Here is a 21,359-nt window from a genome sequence, read left to right on the forward strand (position 1 = left end):
TAATTACTCCTAAACACAGAGAAAGAGGTTTAACACTGACAGATAATCCTCAATAAAAAACAGTCCACAGTTGATGAACTAACCCCTCTATACCATGTTTGCACTACCACATTTGTTTGATTAAAGGCCTTCCCTTTTAGATGCGGTTGCCCAAACGCCTCCCAGAGCAAGGCACCAGCTTCTTCCAGCTTGGGATTTAAAGTTCTGCGAGAACATGTCAGAAGGCAGATCACACCAATCACAATCCAAGAAGAAGCAATTGGAGTTTAGATCCCCTACTAGCAATACCCTTCTACGAGGATTGTTAGCGGACCACAGAAGAATGCATTCACAGATTACCTCTAAGAAAGTATTGAGCTCAGCAATCCCCTTGTGCCAATATACATTCACAACCAGTAGATCCGCTGAGGACAAAGCAACTGTCATGGCCCTAAATGGGAGTTAGTCAATGGTTACTGCAGACATTCCCATGGCTGAGTCAACAGCAATTAGTAGCCCTAGCACCCTTGCTAGCTTTAGCTGCCCGAGTGAACACTGAAGCCCCAGTACTAGATGGCTTCCAAGTTAGCCAGGTCTCTTGGAGCAAGATGCAATTTGCCTCTTTAAGAGTTAACATAGCTGTGATGCTGGAAATGCATTGGAGGGACAGGGCCTCCCTGTCCTTGTCCTGTAGTCCTTTTTCATTTGTGTTCTGTATTGTTTTCTGCACAGGAGTCCATGTGGGACTCCTGGCAGTGCAGCTCTCCCTGTTTTTGGTTTGGTGTACAGACCCCTGGGATACCCTTATGGCACCCATGGGTGGGAGTACAACCCTGTGCCCATAGTATGTTTTTGGGCACCTGAGTGTGGCCCACAGAGCAGGGTATTGGCTGGTGGCAGCTCAAAGCTGAATTTGACAGGTGCTCAGTTTCCTCCATTTTGGGATACCCAGGCCCTGCCATTGGAATCAGTTGATTCCTGATAGAAAGCAAGAGACCACAGGGGCCATCTTGTTTACTATTGCCTGTTACCTTCTTTTCCCAAAGTCCTGGGAAGCCCTGAAACTGTCCCTTCCCCCCTGACTGGCTGTTGGGTGGAAGTTCCATATATGGTGTTGTTGTGAAGTCCAGGCCAGACTGGCTGGAGCCTTCCCAGTGACTTATGTTGTGGGTACACCCTGTGGGTGGGACCTGGGTGAATGGAGAGCATGACCAATATGCACTTCTTGTTGCAGATGTCTGGTTTCTGACAATGATTGAGCCAGCCCTGGCCAAAACTTGTATGAATGCAGTGTGTAGTGTTGAATGGCTGGGTACTTGTCCCAATACACATTCCTTGTTGCGAGTGTCTAAGAGGGAGGAGTATGGCCTGAATGCACTGAATGCCTGGATGGCTGACTGCTGAATGCCCTTCTGAGTGATTGGTTGCTTGAGTGTGACGCAGCAGAATGAATGGGAGATCAACTAGTATATCTGAGGGCCTCTCCCTGCTAGAAATCGTTCAGAAGCTGAAGTTGAAACTGACGCTTAATCTCTAAGCCGAGTCAGGAGGTTGACTGCGGTCTCCCTTCGCCGAAATCCGTCGAGACTGATCCAAGAGAGGACGTGGTTAGGCGCCCTCTTCCCGTGCTCCAAGGGACCATCGAGCACCACTAACCTTCACCAAGCTCCCTGGAAGTCAGACCCTTGAAAGGCTGTCGACTGGAGACAGGGACCACCGAGGAGACCGAAGACCAGCACCGGACATCCCGTCCGTCGACGACCAGGGTTCGCAAGTTTGCTGTAACCGCTGGAGGCCCGTCAAAGCCGTGTTGCTCAGAAGCGGGTCCGCTTGACGCCGTGCCGACGACTGGAGCCAAACGCTCCTTTTGACTCATGGACGCACTCGTCCGCACCGCCGCCTGCCTTATCCTGCCGGAGAAGACCAGGCAGTCGACACGCCGAGGATCATCCGCTGGTGGGTTTCCCACCACCCAAAGACCACAGAGACGCCGGACTACTCGACGCCCTTGCTGGGCCATAGTTCTTCACAATCTCTTTGTGGTCCTGAACTATCGACATTGAGGTGCCCCGTACGCCTCTTCCTTGCAGGACGTATTCGATCCATCGAAGAGCACCGCTGGGACCGAAGCTGCCGCCTCAACGCCGAGTTCACTTTCTTCAAGGGATCATGACGATCCATGGCTCCTGCTTTAAAGGGAGCTGCTCAAGAAGGATCCGTCGACGACTCGTCGTTGAACTCTGCTATTCCAGGTACATTCGGGTGGTAGAAACATTATAGAAGGAAATAAGACCTATACAACAATATATGGACTGGGCTTGTGGTATATCTTTACTTTACAGGTTGCCCAAGTTGGGGGTGGAGATCTCCACACAGAACTGAGGCCAGTATTCTGCCAATTGTTCTAACCAACTGCTTTCCTCCTATGTCTATTGTTGGTTACCTTTAAGTGATTTGTGTGACATTTAACCAGAGTTCAGTTGATGCACTTTAATAGAATCTAATAATAATTGTGGTACCACTTAAAACTGTATATATTTGCCATTGTAGATTAACTGAGCACAAAGTGAGTTATTGTGATTCTGTATATAACCTTGAACCTTAATTATATAAAAGACTGTTTTAACTAATAGTGTGTGGACATTCCGTTGTGGGGGCTTGGAGACTACACTGTACTTAAGAACCAGCCTGCATCACCCCCTGAGAAGCTAGGCCTCAATTGCTCGTCCATTGCTACAATAGAGAATCTTGACTGGGGTCCTCTGTGCCTCTCTACCATACAGAGAGCAGAAGTACAGGCACCCCCCTCCAGTCTTTACACTGGACGGTAGCGGTGGGATGCTTATGGTTTTAAGAATCAGTGTATAACCGTGCTACTTACAAAATATCTGCACTTTGTTAAATTGAGGTTTAGTTGTGTACAAGATAACTGCATTACAAGCAATGGAGTCCATTGCAAATGGTAAATTGACTAGGATGAGCTTAGAGGCTCTCCAGAGTACTTGTGAAGCCAGGGAGTTACTTTGTGGATAGGTCTAGGGCTGAGCAGATAGCTGCCCTGGTGGACTAGCAGACTGATGGTGAAACTCTTGAAGGGGGCGGGGGGTGGTGCAACCAATGAGGACTCTGCCCATGAGGTTGTGGCTGAATCTGTTTCTGGGAATGCCGCCATTCCTGCTGCCTCTGTTCCGACGCCCGGCAATTCCGTGGAACTTGAGTTATTAAGGATGAAATTGGCCTTTGAATACCGCAAGTTGGAAATAGAAGCTGAGCTTAAGAAGAAGAGCTGGCACAGCAAGTTGAACTCAAGAATAGGGATCTTGAACTCAAAGACAAGGACACAATGTCAGAATCCAGCTAGAGAAAGCTAGAGTGGAGACTTCAGCTAAACCAGTAGTGTGTCAGGTCCCCAGCCACCAAGTTTATGGAAGATTTGGTTGGTGTGTTTGTGGAGGGTTCCGATATCCTCCAGTGGATTGAAGCGTTTGAAATGGCTTGTGCAATTCATGATGTTGATAAGAGAGCTTGGGCTAAGTGTTTGTTAAGCAGAGTGCCTCAGACTAGATATGACTGTATTCTGAAACTGAGTGTGGAAGAAAGGGGTCAGTATGAGTGCATGAAGTCTGCTTTGATTGCCAAGTTTGGCAAGACACCTACCCAATACCTTAAAAGGTTCAGGGATTTTAAGAAAAGAGAAAATGTGTCTTGGGTTGACTGGGGGAGTGCTGCACACATGAACAGGATGGGGTGGATTGATGGTTACAAAGTGAAAACGTTTGTTGAATTGTCTCACCTTTTGTTTGAGCATTTTTCTGAAGCCTGTTCACCAGAGCTGCGTCAGTATGTTGCTCACCAGAACATTTTGGATCCCTTTAAGCTGGCTAGGTTGGCCGACAAGTGGATCTCCCCCCGGGTGTCCCCTAAGGACTCCAGTGGGAAGGACAAGGCCAAAGAAAAGGGGACCTAAGCTGAGGAGTCCCAGAAGCAATCACAGTCGGATAAACCAAAACCTTCCTCTCCTAAGACCCAAAAATCTAGTGGGGCTAAGTCATCTGTAGGTGGGAATAAGAGCAGTGGTCCACCTGCTGCAAAGCAGGCACCCAGTGGTTCCAGTACTGTACCCTGCATTCCTGGCACTTGTTGGGAATGTGGGGCTCTGGATCACAAGAAGGGTGACTCCAAGTGTAAAAGGTAAGGCACTTGGAGTACAGGCTGTCAGCCTGAGCTATCCTTACCCCATGTCTGAGGTGGAGGCCACTGTCCTCCCCTCCTCTACAGGGATCACATTTGGTGCTCCTGTAGAGATTTCCTTAGTGTCCCTTAGGGCCTGGGACCAGTACACGGAAGTACTGGCGACTATCCCACAGAACACCCGTAGGTTTTTGAGAAGTGTCATCTTGAATGGCCAGCCTTCTACTGGTTTGAGACACACTGGGGCAGGCATGACAGTGGTGGACAGGACCCTGCTCAAGCCAGATGACTCTGTAGGTGCTCCTCTGAGAACCACCAGGTTAGCTGATGGGCCTCCCAAATTATGGCCTGTAGCTTTAGTCACACTCGTGATTGGAGACAAGACAGCAAAGCTTCCTGTCCTGGTTCAGGACAATGTCCCTGCTAACATTCTGTTACGAAATGATCTAGTAGAGTTGGGGTTGATCTCGGATGGTCTCCACCTGACTGCTGCTGCAGTTACTAGGTCACAGGTGACACAGGGTCTGGCTGCGAGTCAGGTACCCGAGCCAAAGGCAAGGACTAAGGCAAGAAGACAGAAGAACAAGAAGGCCACCTCGGGGCAGGGGGCTCCTCTTCCTGCTGTTCCTACAGTACCCATTGGGATCCCTGCTACGGATGGGCAGGGTCCGGTGCAAAACCCAAACTCAACTCCTGAGGGAAGAGAGACAATGTGTAGATGAGGCAATTGACTCCACAGATTGGTCAGGGCCGGTACTATGGGGCCTTGGATGTTTACTGGACATCCTGTCCCTTGAATAAGCCTCCAAAAGGAGGAACCTCGGCAATGGCGGTAACACGTGTTATGGTAGATGTCCTATCCCTGTGCCCCCTCAACAGAAACGGTGACTCTGCGAGCGTGGGAAATTTGAGGAATCCACTTCACAGACAAGACCTTAACAGGCCTCTCAGTTCTGCTGGTACACACCTTAGCCTCGTTAAGAGGAACCTCGGGACAGAGTCAGTCTTAATAGCTTGTCCGAGAGGGGCCTCGAACCGTAGTTCGGTACGGAAAGCCTCAGAGCATACCCCAGTATCTGTATTGGAAGCTCCTGGCAAGGAGACCTCGAAGCGAACTCCGGTACCAAACGCCTCAGCATGACTATGCTGGCTATTAGCATCTGATCGGTGAACCCCGGATCGTGATCCGGTAAAGGCAGGCCCCTCACAGAAACCCTCAGAGAAAACCCCGGTGCGCCCATTAGGCCTGCAAGGCACCTCAGGGAGAACCCGGGTAGCAGAGCTTTTGAAGCCCCTCTTGGACCTGGAGGACCCCAGGAAGGAGTCCCCTGGCCGGGGTGCCCTAAAAAGTAAGGAGAAAGTCTTGCAAATGTCGCATTTGCGAATGTCATAAGGGTAAAGGCAGTATATGCACTGCTCATGAGAATCCTTTATGTGGACAATCTTCATTTTGCATTTGAGAAAAAAGTTAGTTAACAATGAGAAAAAATGAAAAGCTCAGAGCTGGAGGATTCCCTCTAGTCTGTTAGACTGCGGTGAAAAATCTGAAGATTGCTGCCTGGGGTGGAGATTAAACCCTGCCACCTCATTGGTTAGGGCCATAAAGGACCAAAGTGAGGTGGAGGGACTACACAATTGAATGGCTCATAGGCCATAATGGGCAATCTACACTCTATGGAAATAATGTACATATATTTAATTCACTGAGGATTCCCAGTCTGAAAGGGAATATTCAAGCATCTGAATCTATGAAAGATCCAATGCTGGAGAAAGGTAAGGATCCATCTAGTGAACAACCATCTCCCTTCTGTTGAAACACCATTTGCCCTGTTGGAGCAACTACTAGAGTGTATAGTCCGGTCGGAAACAGAAAAAGAAAAAATAGCTTTTAGCCACATGGCGATTACCCAGTCTCGTCCATGCAGAGATTAGGAGGTGGGTGACTGGAGACATAAGTAAAAAATGGGCAAGGGTGGGCGTATCCACATGTCAGTTTTTTCTTTTGAATTAATGTGGCTATGCTAAATGCTCCTGTCCTGTTCACATTGTAAATTATCTACCAGTATACAGGGACAAGATGTAGGAGTAAATGTATGTCCAAATCTCTGCTGCATGCCACAAATAAGTTTAACTGTTGATTACATACAGATCAGATTTCTCCAAGACCCAACATAACATCTTTCCGAATTTCAATAATGCTTTATTCAATACAGATTAATATGCTCTCTTTTTACAATTTCAGTAAGAAAATATGAACGCAGTCGGTATAACAAGCCTTATTAAAATAAATCACGTTATTTCACCCCGACTGTGCAGGTAACTTGCATCATAGAACAAAGTGCCATATCTTTGCAAAGGAATTGGGAAAATGTTCAAGTATCTTGTATGAAATGTTACAAAGTTTAAAATTACCCTAAAAAAGAATTCTACATACATACAAGGGGAAGGGGATGTTGGTGCAGGTTGGAGGGTCAAGCTTCGTTAGGAATGCTAATCATAGCACCGGTGTTGGGAACAGTCTCCACTGCACTGTTGATGCAGGCCATAGTACCTGCACTGGAGGCATATTGATTAGTATGCTTTATGCAGGCACCAGTGGCACCAGTACCACAACTGCAGACGGTCTCGTTTTTGCTCTCATTGTCAATCATAGGATTTCTGTTGAGAGTCGTCAATGCAACTATTGCATTTCCAGATGTGACAGTCTTCTCACACCCCGTACAGATTGTACCATCACTGGGCACAGTGTCCATTGCATCTCCATTGTGGACAGCCTTCTCTTTGCAGTTGCTGCTCACCATACAACTTTCACTGGTAAAAGTCTTCACGCTCTTCGTGCTCACTGAAAAACTCTCGCTGGGAACAATCTCCATCGCACACTCTGAATCCAACATTTCTGAAGACGCAACATTAGAAAGGGATACTGTCGAACCTCCACTGGGGGAAGATTCCACCAACCCTGTTGATATTTTCGAAGAAGCAGATGTCTTATCTGTGGAGGGAGGAGAAGATGAAATGAGTCTCTGGGAAGGTAATCGTCATTAATCAATCTACAATAAGCTAACACTGCAAATAAACTGAAAGACATTATGAGAAATGTTCAAACTAAATGTCTACAGGAGATCGTCCGTGATTGGACAACCTCAGATACCACAGCTGTTCATAGCCATGTCAAATGTTGAGCCTTCTAAAAACTTGCACACTACTCGACTGCTATGTTGCCTTTTCATCGGAACATGCAACGTTCCTCATCTACAATGGAGCAATAGTGTGAACTCTTATTAGCAAATATAAGAACGTTTACAGCCTGCAGTTTCTCATTTGAGCTCCATGAAACATTTTTAAAAATCCAAACAGCATAACTCAAGATAATCCCTTTTGAAATCCCCAAAATGTACCTAGATTAGTAAATGTGCAGTAAGATTTTTAGTAGGACGTAATATGCACGTTCGCGGAAGACATACCCTCCCAGTCACCAATACCACCATGCGCAGAGCAGAGCGGAAGGCAACTCATGTTTGCTGCAGACACATATGCGCACACGGACTCCCCATCAGCACCACAAATCCTTTGGCAAATGCTTCATGCATATACATGCACACCCCTCATCGCCAACAATACTATAGGTTTAACAGACTACACCTCCACCCCCCCAACCCCAAAACCTTTCAAAGAGAACAAGCTCTTAAGTAATGCTAGCATACAAGATGCTGTGTCTATGTAATAAGCACTTATGCTCGGAGGATAGCTCAGGGGCAAGACTCTCCTTGGAAAAAGCATGATGCAGAGTTTAGAATCCTGGGGATGGGTGCAGTATGAAGCACAATATGTTTTCATACAGAATAGGCAATAACGAAAAACACTAAAAAAACAAATAGTTGACATGTATGCCATCAAGCCTTTTGTAAAAAAAAAAAAATTACGAAAAAAAGAAAAATGTCCTATAAGCATTTGGAATGGCAGTCTTAAGGTACCAACACGCAGCACAAAATAATTCATTCACCAATGCAAAATCTATCAAACTACACATTGAACTTTAACTCACTATAGCAGTACCTCACATTTGCTTTAAATATTAGATAGCACATTATCTATGCTTGCATATTCTGTGAATATTGGCCACACATTCGTAGTATATAGTTTATTCGATTATATGGCATTAGTCAAAGAATTTCCATGAATATAGCATAAAACAGTAGGAGGGTTTGACAGCTCACCTTAGTGAACAAGGTAGGCCAACTTCTGTATCCCTCCTTTGGCTGTATGTGCAGGAAGTATTCACTTGTGACAGTATGCAGACCGGCCCATGTTGCTGTATTGCATATTCATCCATTATCTTCCGTCTCTCCCACTTGAGTCACACTAACATTGAAGAATTCTACTGATGAAGGCAAAACCCGTCTTTTGCCCCATCAGACCCTCTTAATCCACAGCTAGTCAAGCCCGTTCCCCCTTAGTGGCCTCACTGAACTCTTCAACCTGTCCTTTGAAAATGGAAGGAAAGAAAGCAGAGTCAAACTGTCAGCTCTCCTAGAAAAGCAAGGGCTGACCGGAACCTACCAGCTAACCTTTACCCTGTGTCTAACCTTCTGCACCAAGTGCTTGAAAGGGTTGTGTTTAACACTCTTACAAATTTCGCAGACAACAGAAACCTTTGAGACCCCTACAGGCAGCAAGTTTCTGCTCCTGTCACTCCAGAGAAACTGCTCACGAGGGTCTCCAACCTAATTTGCTCTGCAATGCACTCCAATTTATCTTCTATCCTAAACCATCATGACACGACTGCTTCCTTTTTTTAAAAAAAATATAAAACGTTTTCCATAACAGGGTCGAAACAACCACAAAACAACAAAAAAAAAAAACGAAAAGGACAGCAAAAGCATTACAGAACAGCATTCCCCCGTCAAAGCTCTGCCAAGTATTAATGTCACCGGCCACCATCGTTCCTCGCTCCCCAGTCCTGCTTTCAAGCCAGTCATACGATGACTACCAGCGTCCAGCCCTCAGGGCCCATATTCTTCCCATTTTCCCCATATTTTGGATGCTTTAGTTGGGCATCCTCTCATTGTAGATCCGTCGTTCCATCATGGCACACAAGTCCATATCCAGGACCCACCGCTCCAGGGTTGGGGGTCCGGGACTCCCCACTTTTGTGCAATGTCACGTTTCATTAGGGCCGCCGCGGCATTCAAAAGCAGTTTCTCCCATTTATTGGAGTCGGATTCATCAGGTACCCCAAGGACCAGGACCCGTGGGTCCAGCTCGATAGAGCGATTGAGTACCCTAGACAGTTCTGTGCAGCAAGCGTTCCAAAAGACGTGGATCTGGGGGCATGACCAAAGGATATGAAAGAATGTTCCTTCTTCCTCTCCACACCCGAGACAGTTCGGGTTTGTTGCCCTCCTCCAGCCATACAGGGTGGTCCAAGGGTAGTACACCCTGTACAGGATCTTAAGCTGCACAAGCCTCAACCTGGACGAGATGGCCACCTCCCGCGGATGAATTAAAACCTGTACCCAGTCCTCTGGAGCTATTTCACCCACATCCCTTTCCCATTTGGTCTTTAGTCGCAGTAATTCGGGGGTAGCAAAGGATGTGATGGCGTTATAAAGGATGGACGTGCCTTTGGCGGGGATGTAGGCTGGGAGTATATTACGTTCTATGGGTGTGTAGTCTGGGACTACCTCCTCCCGAGGTATGTGGGTTTGCAGAGCGTGAATCAATTGCATAAAGTGGTACCGTTCAGTATTTGGCAGTTGATTTTGTCCTGCAAGTCTTCGAACAAGATTAACTTCCCGTCCCTCAGGATGTCTTCTACCCTCAAGATGCCCGCTCTCACCCAGCGTGGCCACGGTTCGAACTTTATTTCTTTCAGGTTGCTGTTATACCATAGGGGTTGTGCCGAGGTAATCCTGTTTGCCCACCCCACAAACACGTGTGCCTGCCTCCAGATGGCGGTGGTGTGCGACCCAATCGACGGAAGAGAGGAACGCTGTGGGGATTGGTATAATAGATGTATTGGATCTGTACATTGCATGCCGTCCACCTCAGCCTTGATGTGAGGCAGTGCCCGGTCACTGTGAAGCAGATCATTTACCACTACGAGTTGTGAGGCCCAGTAGTAGGTTTGGAGGCGGGGTTATCCTATCCCTCCCTCCCAGATAGATCTCTGCAAAGTGCTCAAAGCTATATGTGATTTCCCCCCCCCCCCGCAGAGGAGTTCCCTAAGGAGGGTATCTATCTGGTTGAATTCGGAGGTGGGGATCGTGAGTGGGGCGTTCTACAGGACAGAGATCGTGGGAGTGCCATCATTTTATAAAGAGTGCCACTCTGCCCATGAGAGTCATGGGGAGAAGCTTCCAGTGACAGATGTCGGCAGCAAATCGGTCAGTGATCGGCTGGAGATTGTGCTTTGTGTAGGTGGTAAGATCACTCGTTATCCAGATTCCCAAGTATTTATAGCCCTGCCTTTCCAGCTGATACGGGCAGTCCGGCTGGATGGCCTATCTCCCCCCCCCCTTCACCAGGAAGAGTACGGATTTCTTCCAGTTAATTTTCAACCCGCTAAACTCCCCATAGTCCACGAGCATCTGGGTTACCAGCGAGCAGTTCCGAGTCGGTTCAGCCAGATACAGCAGAAGGTCGTCAGCGTAAAGCGATATTCAATCTTCGTGTCCCTCAGGCCATCTGAATCCCGTCCATGCCCCACTGACGGAGCCAGAGAGCCAACGGTTCAATTGCAAGAGCAAAGAGGAGGGGAAAGGGGACACCCCCGTCGTGTACCCTTGCCCAGGGGGAAGGATCGGGAAGAACACCCGTTCACTCTGACCTCTGCCTGTACGTTCGTGAATAGCAGTTTTACCCAGCCAGAAAGCCCTCTCCAAACCCCATGCGAATCATAATTTCCCAAAGGTTGTTCCACCGTATTGAATCAAATGCCTTTTCAAAATCAATTGCCAAGAGGGCCAGTGGAGTATCATGGATAGGAGCCCGTTCCATCGCCAGGTGGAGTCGGCGCAGATTCATTCCGGTTGATTTATGAGGCATGAAGCTGATCTGGGTGCATCAGGGTGTCCGCCACCGGTTGGAGCCGGTTGGCCAAGAGCTTGGTTAAAACTTTGGCTTCGCCATTAATTAACGAGATCGGCCTATAAAAGACATCTCCCCGGGGGTTTGTCGCGTTTAGGAAGGACTACAATGGTAGCCTTACAAAGGTCCTGTGGGAGGGAACTCTGGTCTCGGGCGTTCAACAGCATCTGGTGCAGGGGAGGTGCTATGTTGTTACTTCCTAACTTCTGCCAGATTTCGATCGGGTACCCGTTAGGCCCTGGGGTTTTCCCCGATTGCAGTTGCGCTAGGGCCTCTGCTACTTCGGCTTCCGTGAGTCAAGTACCTCCTTCTGTTGCTCCGACAGGGTAGGGATTAGTATGTTATCAAGAAGGGTTGGGACAAGGGGCAGAGTCGGAGCCTGATACAATTCTGCGTAGAATTGGGCAAAGGCCTCTGCTATGTCAGTGTCTGACTGGCATCTCTCTCCCCTTGGGGTGAGGATCTCCCGGACACATCGCTGTCCTTCGTCTCGTCTCTGCAACCAGGCCAGCAGTTTCCCAGCCTTATCCCCAACCTCATACATCCTTGCTCTGGATTCCCAGTGGGCTTGTTTGGCGTTGTCTAGCATAAGGTTCCGAAGGCGTTCGGTGGCCCGTGTGAAAGTGTGGGTCCGGGGGGTTGGGTCAATGATATGGTCGTTCTCCCGGAGGTTCACCTCTTTCTCCGCCTCGCCTATCTTCTGAAGCCTTTCCCTATTCGCCGTCCAGGAGATTATTCCCATACCACCACTGGGTCGCTTTCGCCAGTATCGTTAATCTCGAAATACTCTGTCGAGATTTCCGCGAGGCGATCCACCAATTCCAGACAACCCAGATGATAGTAGTTCAGCCGCCACGTCCTGGGTGGGGGATCGTACCCTGCAGCCACGTCTCCACCACCAGAGGCGAGTGGTCAGAGATTCCCCTGGGAAGTAAATCTGCCGAGATTACTCTAAAGAGCTCAGTGTGCGGAACAAATAGGTAGTCGAGCCTAGAAAGGGAGCGTGGGCGCCCGAGTGGAATGAAAACCCTCTGATTCCCTGGTGCAATTCCCGCCAAACATCAGAGACCCAAGGCAGATGCAAAGTTGGATAGTCCCGTGGGGGCATCTGGGTTGGGGTATCTAAGGTGGGATCGGTCCATGGTGTTACACATCACGTCATTGAAGTCTCCACCCAGAAACCACTTATCGGGTTGATACTTGCCCAACACAGGGTGGTCAGTTCCACCAGAAGCTCTTGCCCCAGACCCGGTGGGGAGTAGACTGAGACGAACCCAAAGCCGCCTCGCCCCCTCCCGAGTGTCCCAAGGACCAGCACATAACGACCCCTAGGGTCCCTCCCCGCTTCTTGCGGGGCAAATTGGACGCACTTATGTAAAATAACAAGGGTGCCCCTGGATCCCATGGTGTACCCAGAGTGAAAGGCAGCCCTATAGTTGGTCCGCAGGAAGAAAGTGTGAACCTGCAAGGTGTGTCTCGGTAAGCAGGGCCACATCGGGCAAGTATCTCTTGAGCAGTTTAACTAAGCGTCACTTAATCGCGGACCCCGTCCTGTTCACGTTCCAGGTGAGGACCTTAAGGGATTTGGGACGTGTAGTCACCGGCAGTTGAGATTGGTCAGGTGCCATCTAGCAAGAGCATAAGAAAGGTTGGCAAGTGAAATATGGGTGTAGAATCCCGGTGTAGTATAGAATCAACAGTGGCTGGTGACTGAAATGCTGTTCGAGCGTGCTACGGTCCCAACTGGCCAGGAACCCCGTCACTCCCTGAAACCTACAGGAGTAAGGTGGCCCAGGAGTAACTAAAAACTCTTCCCAACTGTTCCCACCCTCCCCCTCCCCATACTCCACCCCAACTCGAAGTACCCGTCGCCCCAACCTTGCCGAAATTCAAAAACAGTTTGGTGCCAGCACTAACAGTCCCAACTGTAGTTCAACAAAAAACAAGAGTTTGGAGGGGGGGTGGCACCCAGACGCAAGGTTATCAGTCCCCCGCTTACCGCCCTGTGGATATGTGATACGCCGTGTGAGGGTCACCAGGGGCCTCCCGTGGTGTCGTCCATAAAGTGACCGCCTGCCGACTGGAGGGTGAATCCACATCAGGGAGGGTTCCATCATCCCAATCTCCCGGTCGGTCCAGCGGTGGTGGTTGGTCTGGTATTCAACGCTGCTCCGGTGGTGGTCCAGGGTTTGTGTCTTTAGGGCCTCGGGATGTCGACCAGTCTCCTTCGATGTGTTGCTCCGTCCAGCACCATGCCTCCCCGGGGTCATCAAAGTGGACCGTTGTCCCTTTGTGATAAATTTTCAGCTCTGCCGGGAAAAGCAAGCCATACTTAACACCAAGCGTTTATAATTGTTTAAGCTTCCAAAGGATTGCCTCGCCTTCTGTACCTCCCTCGTGTAGTAGGGGAAAAAGACCAGCCTGGACCAGTTGAAAGTAATCGTGCCCTTCGAGCGTGCCAGTTGTAACAGTGCATCCCGATCTCTGTAGTTTAAGAACCTTGCAATCACCGTGCGTGGAGGATCGCCAGGCAGCGGTCGTCCCGTAGGCATACGGTGTGCTCTTTCTATAGAGAACATTTTTGAGAAGGATTGCAGGTCGAACAGGTCTGTTAATAATTGTTCCAGAAACAGTTCCATGCATGGTCCCTCCTCCTTTTCAGGGATGCCAAGTATGCGAACTTTATCAGGCCTGGATCTTCCTTCGCCCTCATCCACCCGGATGCAAGTAAGAAGTTTGAAATAGTCCTTGGTTTTCACTTTTCTCTTCTCTTCCTTCCAAGCAGGTCTTCCAGGTTCGAGGCGGGCGTGGCTGGAGTCCAGGAGCAGGAGCAGACACGGTGAGCGTTAAGCTGCAGGAAGCAGAACAACGCGAAGCATGAGCTGCTGTCTGGGCGTGGCTTAAATAGCCTCCAAAGAAGTCCAGGTATGTATCCTTCCCCAACTAGGTATGTATCCTTCCCTGGCCACGCCAGAGTGAAAAAATAGTCCCTATGAAAAAATAGTCCCTTTCAGGTCTCAGGGAGGCCTGAAGCGTGCAGCATGGCCTGCATCAGGTAAGTGCACAAAACACCTCCCTTTATGAGCCTGGCGCCTATGGCGCCAGGACTGAGTCCAAAGAGCCCCTATAAGGGGCCGCTGGGCTTTTACCCGAGGGCATGATGCCTGCTTCCGGGGGTGCTGGGCCTGGCCTGGTGCTCCGGGGGTAGGCATCATGACAGTCCTCCCGACAAGATAATTGGACACTCTGAACTCTCCCACTCCACATCTACTTCCTCTTTCTGTCAGGCAGGCTGACTATGCAAAACAAGGTCGGATTTAAATGTATTGTCCTAGTTCACAAATCTCCTCAGTAAGGAACCACCATATCTATCCGTCTCTATCCAACTCTACAAGCCTTCTCGTAATCGCTGCTCTACCTCGACTACCTTTGTGGCACCTCGCCCTCCCTGTGCTTCATCTTGCCCCTTCCGGACGCCCTTTCCTTCTTATTGCTCTCCCTGCATGGCATTCTCTTCCCTAGACATCCGAGAAGCAGTCCACACAGATTGGTTTAAAATCAAACCAAAAGCTCACCTCATCGCTTCAGATCAACTCTTAACCTACCTCTCATCTGCCTTCAAGCTAACAGTTTCCCTTTGCCTCTAACCTGCCTATGTTCCTCCCTTTCTCCGCCTCCACTCAAGCACTTCTTCCCGGTCCCATCCCCAACAGCTAGCTGTACTGCCTACCTCGTCTTAAAAATTTCAATTTTGTCCCTGGTGACTGTTCCATTTACTCCCCTCTAAACCTGGTCAGAATGTCACTCAAATTCACCAGATTGTAAGAAGCTCACTGCTTCCCATCAAATCTGACAGGTTAACTAGTGTATGCAGTTTTGTGATTAAAAGCATGGTTCTTCACTGTATATAGATATACATATATGCTTTGAGGCAGGACTGCCACTAGAATCGTGCCATTGGTAGCCAGTGCCCTTTTGGAATGTGCCCAGATTCTGGATGTAAGTGGTCCATTAGCCTTTTTTGTTGGGGAAATCATATTGTAGAAAAGGAACAATTTACTTACCTGTAACTGTTGTTCTCCAGCATGGGTCTGGCATGGATTCACATGCTCATGAATATTCCCCGTCGTCAGGCTGGGAATCCTCGGTAAAGAAAAAAATCAGTATCAGTTTCGTTTCTGATCTGTCTTTCGTAGTAGTAACCAATCACTGATCTCTGCGTCATACTGACCACAGCCAATGACTGCCCTCCACCTAAGCCCCGCCTCTGGCAGCCATCTTCCGATTTGGTAGCACGTGAAGAGGCAGTATGACCAAGTGAAGAGCCGCAGAGGGGTAGGCGGGAGGGTTCGCATGTGAATCCATGCCAGACCCATGCTGGAGAACAACAGTTACAGGTAAGTAACTTGTTCCTTCTCCAGCATGGGGTCTGGCATGGATTCACATGCTCATGAATATAAGAATAAATAGCAGTACACATGCACAACCACAGGAGGTGGCAAAAGGCTCAACATTAAGCAATACAAAAAAGTCAACATTAAGCATCTCTTACCTCCTCACCAGGCTCACCTTAGGCGAACAGGTTGGGCAGCACTGCTTGGCCGACCCTGGACTCCTCCCTGGAGTCCCGATCGACGCAGTAGAATCTCGTGAAGGTGTGCGCCGACCTCCACGTAGCAGCCCTGCAGATGTCCAGCAGGGGCACACCAGATAAGAACGCCATAGTAGCAGCGATCGCTCTCTGGTTGAATGGGCTCTCGGACGGCCTGGCAGCGGTCGGTTAGCCAACCGGTGGCAGTGCATGATGCAGCCGGAGAGCCATCTGGAAATAGAAGACTTTGAGAGAGCCTTCCCTTGATTCACAGGTCCAAAGTTCACGAACAGCTGTGATGTCCTCCGGAAACTCTTCGTGCGGTCCACATATAACTTCAGCGCTCTAGCCACATCCAGCGAGTGCAAAGTCCTCTCGGCCGGCGACTAAGGAGACAGGAAGAAAACAGGTAACACCAAGGGCTCGTTAAGATGGAAGTCCAACGGCACCTTGGGCATAAAGAAGGGGTGCGTCCTAAGCACCACCCTCGAGGCATGGAAAGTCAAGTACGGTGCTTTGCAGGATAGGGCCTGGATTTCTCCCACTCGTCGTGCGGAGGTAATGGCCACCAGGAATGCAGTCTTCCACGACACAAACTTCATCGGTGCGGAGTGCATCGTCTCGAATGGGGGCCCCATGAGCCTGGTCAGCACCACGTTAAGTTCCCACGCCGGGGCCTTCACCGGCGGGAACGACCGGAACAGTCCTTTCATAAACTCTTCTACCAGTCGATGGGACCACAGGGAAGTCCGTCCTGTGATTCTGGTATATCTGGAGATCGCCGCCAGATGAATCTTAATGGAGGCATGGGCTAGCCCAGCCTTTGCCAGCGAAAGCAGGTACGGCAGCACTTGAGGGGCCATAATCCGAAGGGGGTTGATCTTCTGTGCTCGGCACCAGATAGAGAACCTCTTCCACTTATGACCGTAGCATTTGAGAGTCGAGGACGCCCTGGCCTTTGCAAGAACCTCTCTGCATTCGGCCGGTACATCGTAGCCTCTAAACTCTAGCGCTGCAGGAGCCAAGCCTGCAGGTTCAGCGACGCCGGGTCGTGGTGGAAGATGGCGCCTCCTTCTCTGGAGAGAAGGTCCGCGTCCGCCGACAGCTTGATGGGATGGGACGTTGACAAGTCCAGAAGGTCCGGGAACCAGATCTGCCTCGGCCACGCCGGTGCAACGCCCATGCTTCTCAGCTGGGGAAACCTGCTGGCGAACCTCTTGCACTTCGAGTTTGTCGCTGTTGTGAACAGGTCGATTTGGGGTTTGCCCCATCGTCGGAAGAGTTGATCCACCTGATCCTGGCGCAGTTCCCACTCGTGACACGCGCGCAGCTCCCTGCTGAGCGAGTCGGCAATGGTGTTGCTTTCTCCTGCCAGGTGGAAGGGAACCAGGAACATCACCTGGGCGACAGCCCAGTGCCACAGATCCTGTGCCTCCTTAGATAGGGCTGGGGATCTGGTGCCTCCCTGCTTCCGTATGTAAAACATTGTCGTGGTGTTGTCCGTGAAGATCCGCACCACCTTGCCCTTGAGCGACGGGAGGAACGATTTGAGAGCCCAGAACACGGCTCGGAGTTCCAGGACGTTGATGTGCAGGAGCCTCTCCTCCGGGAGCCAGAGGCCTCTTGCGTGGAGATCTCCGGCACCCGACGCCCTTCTCGACGCCCGTTGGATGCAGGCGACGGGCACCTTCGAAGACAGGGTCCCCCTCAACGAGGTGTTCCGGCGTGGAGATCAACCTTCCAGGGAGGCGTCCGTCGTCACGGTCTCCTGGTACGCCGGCGTCTGAAAGTCCTTGCCTGCCGTGAGGTGCGCTCGAACGCCCCACCACTGGATCGCCCGCCGGAACACCTCGTTGAGGGGGACCCTGTCTTCGAAGGTGCCCGTCGCCTGCATCCAACGGGCGTCGAGAAATTCTTGAAGAGGGCGCATCCGTAGTCTGCAGAGGCGCACCAGGTAGATGCAAGAGGACATCATCCCCAGGAGGGACTTGATGGACCTCACCCTGGCCACGTCCGTGGCTAGCAGGCGCTGCACTTTGCCTAGAATGGTCTTCGTCCGTTCTTCCGACGGGGCCGCCAGGCGCCTCACTGTATCGAGCTTCGCTCCCAGAAACAGGGCCACCTGCGACGGCACCAGGTGGGACTTTGGGTAGTTTATGGCGAATCCCAGGTCCGTGAGTAGCTGGACGGTCCTCGCATTGCGTTCGACGGCAAGTTCCCTCGTCCTTGAGCGGATGAGCCAGTCGTCCAGGTAGGGGTAGACGTGAATCTCCTGCAGACGCAGCCGCGCCGCCACTGGTGCTAGGCACTTGGTAAAGACCCTGGGGGCCGACTTCAATCCGAACGGCAGTGCTCTGAATTGGTAGTGGCGTCCCTGGACGACGAACCTGAGGAACTTTCGGTGACTTTTGAGGATGGGAACGTGGAAGTATGCATCCTCCAGGTCCAACGACGATAGAAAGTCGCCTTCCTCCAGCTGTCCCAGTACGTGCTGGAGGGTGACCATCCTGAACTTTTGTGATCTGATGTATTTGTTCAAACGACGAAGGTCCAGGATGGGGCGCCAGCCGCCCGTCTTCTTCCTGACGAGGAAGTACCTTGAGTACACCCCAGAGCCTCTTCAGGACAAGCTCGATGGCGCCTTTCCTGAGCATCGCAGTTGCGGGACGTGATTTTCCTTCCTGGCCACAGGTGGAACGTGAGGGCACTTCTTCAGGAATTCGATAGAGTGTCCTCTTGCCAGGGTATCCAGCACCCAACGGTCGGTGGAGATGGACTTCCACACGCCGACGAAATTCGCCAGCCGGCCTCCCACCGGGGTGCTTCGGTGAGGGCCCGAGACCACGGCCGGTTCAGTCCTGCTTGGAGGTGGTGGCCTTGCCGCCCTGGCCACCTTGCCGACGGCGGCGAGGCGCTCCCTGCTTGCCGCGACCCCTGTGGGCCTCCTAGACGAGGAGCGTGCCGCCTGGCAGTAGGACGAGCCACCGCTGGATCCCTTGGAAGCACCCGGTCTGCCTCCGGAGCTCCGAAAAGGGCGTCGTTGCTGAAGGGCTCCTAGGGCGCGGGCCGTCTCCATGTCCGTTTTTATGGCTTGGAGGGATTCGTCCACTGCCTTCCCGAACAAGTTGCTGCCGTCGAACGGCATGTCCAACACCCTGGTCTGGACGTCCTGAAGGAAGTCGGTCGCCCGAAGCCAACCCCGTCGTCGTAGGCAAACACCGTTGCCCAGCTGGCGGAACCCAGTATCGGCAATATCGGTTGCCACCGTTATGGCGTGGTCCGACGCCACCTCGCCCTCTTGCAGTATTTCCATTGGCCTCGGACCTCTTGTCGTCCGGCAGGAAGTCCAATATGGGGGCCAGCTTAAACCAGAGCTCCCTGTCGTAACGGGCCACGATCGCCTTGGCGTTGGCCGCTTTGATCGTCGTCGCCGCCGACGAAATGACCCGCCGGCCCATGGCGTCGAACTTCTTTGCCTCGCCATCCAGCGTGGAATTCGACATCGAGGCTCCTGACCCCGCCACTTTCTTCTTAGCCGCCGCCGAGACGACCGAGTCTGCCGTTGGCTGGGCCCTGAGGCACAGGGGAGCGGTTTCGGGGACCCGGCACTTCTTCTCGTACCGGTCCCGTTTGGCTGGTGCCGCAGATGGGTTTTTGAGAACCGACAGGCCCTCCTCCAAGATGTCATCGATTAGGGGCACCGCGATGACCGTCTTCCTCTTGGCCTCCCGGCGCTGATAGAGGAAACCTTCCTTTTTCTGCTCCTCCGGGCAGAGCTGGAACAATTCAGACGCCCTGGCGATCATGGCGTGGAATGAGTCAATCTCGTCGGGCGGCGAGGCCCGTGCGACGGGAGACCCGTTCCGTAGTCACCATCAGAACCCGTAGTCGAGCCCAACGCACCGTCATCTCCCGACTCGTGGTAGGATGAGGAGGTAACTGTAGGCCTCATGGGGGCGAGCGGAGGAGAGGGTTGGGTCCTCCGTCGTTTGTTCTGAGGACTTCCCGACGGGCCAGGTTGCGGGTCCTCCGGCCTGGGCCATGGGAATCTCGTCCTTATCTCAGAGCATAAGGACTGGATGGCAGACAAAATGGCCGCCGAGCCATCCTGAGGCCTAGGGTCCGGCCGCGCCGGAAGGGAAGGCCGCTCTTCCTCACCATCGTCATCTTCCTCGGTTATCTCCCGAGGATCTTCCTGACGGGATCGAACCTTCTCGAATTGGACTTCGAGGTTCCTCACGGCCTCGGTCAGTTCCTCCTCCGAGGCGGACTCCGAGCTCGAGGAGGGCACCGTGCCCCCCCTCGCTTCTTCGATCATGGCGGCCACAACGATGGGCTGAAAAGAAGATTCCCTCCTTGGCGGCAGGGAAACTCTAGTCCCAGAGGCAGTCTCCGCTGGCGGTGTCTCTGCCGGCTTGGCCAGAGTCGCTGCGATAGCCTCGATAGAGGCCGCCTTCAGGGAGGGGCGACGCCTCGCTCCCCCTCTTCCGAGATCGGACGGGGCTTCTCCCGAAGCTTACCCGGGGTCTCGGACTTTCTCTTCCCCGAACCGGAGTGTTGGCTCGTGGTTGACGGTGCCGGGGAAGGTGCGCCCTGCCTGGCGACCGAAGAGCCCGACCTTGCGGCGCTCCCAGAGCCAGCGGACTCACGGCGCTTGGCCTGGTGTTGGGCCCCCGTCGCCGGGGCGCCCGCACAGGACTTAGAAGCCCGCTCGGACCCTTTCTTCTTCTCACCCGTCGAGCCCTTCTCCAACCAGCTTGCGAGACGGGATCGACGGTCCCTCATGGTCCGCTCCGACAAGTTCTTGAAGAACTGGCAGTGCTTCTCTACGAGTCTTGTCCCCATGAGGACAGTAGAGGCATCGCGAATGTTCGTCTTCCTTAAACACATTCTGCAGCCCGCATCCAGGGCAGCTGCAAAACAGCTTGGGACCGTGCGACGAACTCGCATCCTGGGCCATCTTGAAGTAGGCCGCGAATCTTCTGGAATCCTCCAAGAAGTTGATTCGACGAAATCTTCACCCTTGAGGGGCGTAGGAAAATCCTGCAACGGGTAGCCGTTAACGTGAGTAGAAACGGTGGAGCTTGAGGCTCGATTAACCGAATAAATGTGAAAAATCACCTGAAAAAACGCGAAACACGCATTAAAAGCTCGAGAGCTAAGCACGAGGACTCCCAACATTTGAACGTGCGGTAAAAATCTGAAGATGGCTGACAGAGGCGGGGCTTAGGTAGAGGGCAGTCATTGGCTGTGGTCAGTATGACGCAGAGATCAGTGATTGATTACTACTACGAAAGACAGATCAGAAACGAAACTGATACTGATTTTTTCTTTACTGAGGATTCCCAGCCTGACGACGGGGAATATTAATGAGCATGTGAATCCATGCCAGACCCCATGCTGGAGAATATATCAATTCCTATTTTTGTTTAACGCTGATTACCTTATTACATCAAAATGACAAACAGCCGTTCGCCTTCCAAAAATACTTTGTTGGGCCATCAGGCCC

At 51.5% G+C, this 21,359-nt stretch overlaps 1 protein-coding gene across 1 annotated transcript in view; it reads right to left on the reverse strand.

Moving 5' to 3' along the window:
• Window positions 1-6,349: 6,349 nt before the first annotated feature.
• The window catches only part of CHAF1A (chromatin assembly factor 1 subunit A), a 616,874-nt gene continuing 601,864 nt past the window's right edge, over window positions 6,350-21,359 (reverse strand). Inside the window, exon 15 of the mRNA XM_069649371.1 lies at window positions 6,350-7,162. Within this exon, the coding sequence (XP_069505472.1) occupies window positions 6,642-7,162 (521 nt within the window). The 3' untranslated portion in view covers window positions 6,350-6,641. The remainder of the gene's footprint in view (window positions 7,163-21,359) is intronic.

Source organism: Ambystoma mexicanum, chromosome 1p (genome assembly GCF_040938575.1).
Source record: "Ambystoma mexicanum isolate Mex_15411 chromosome 1p, UKY_AmexF1_1, whole genome shotgun sequence".
Taxonomy (NCBI): Eukaryota; Metazoa; Chordata; class Amphibia; order Caudata; family Ambystomatidae; genus Ambystoma; species Ambystoma mexicanum.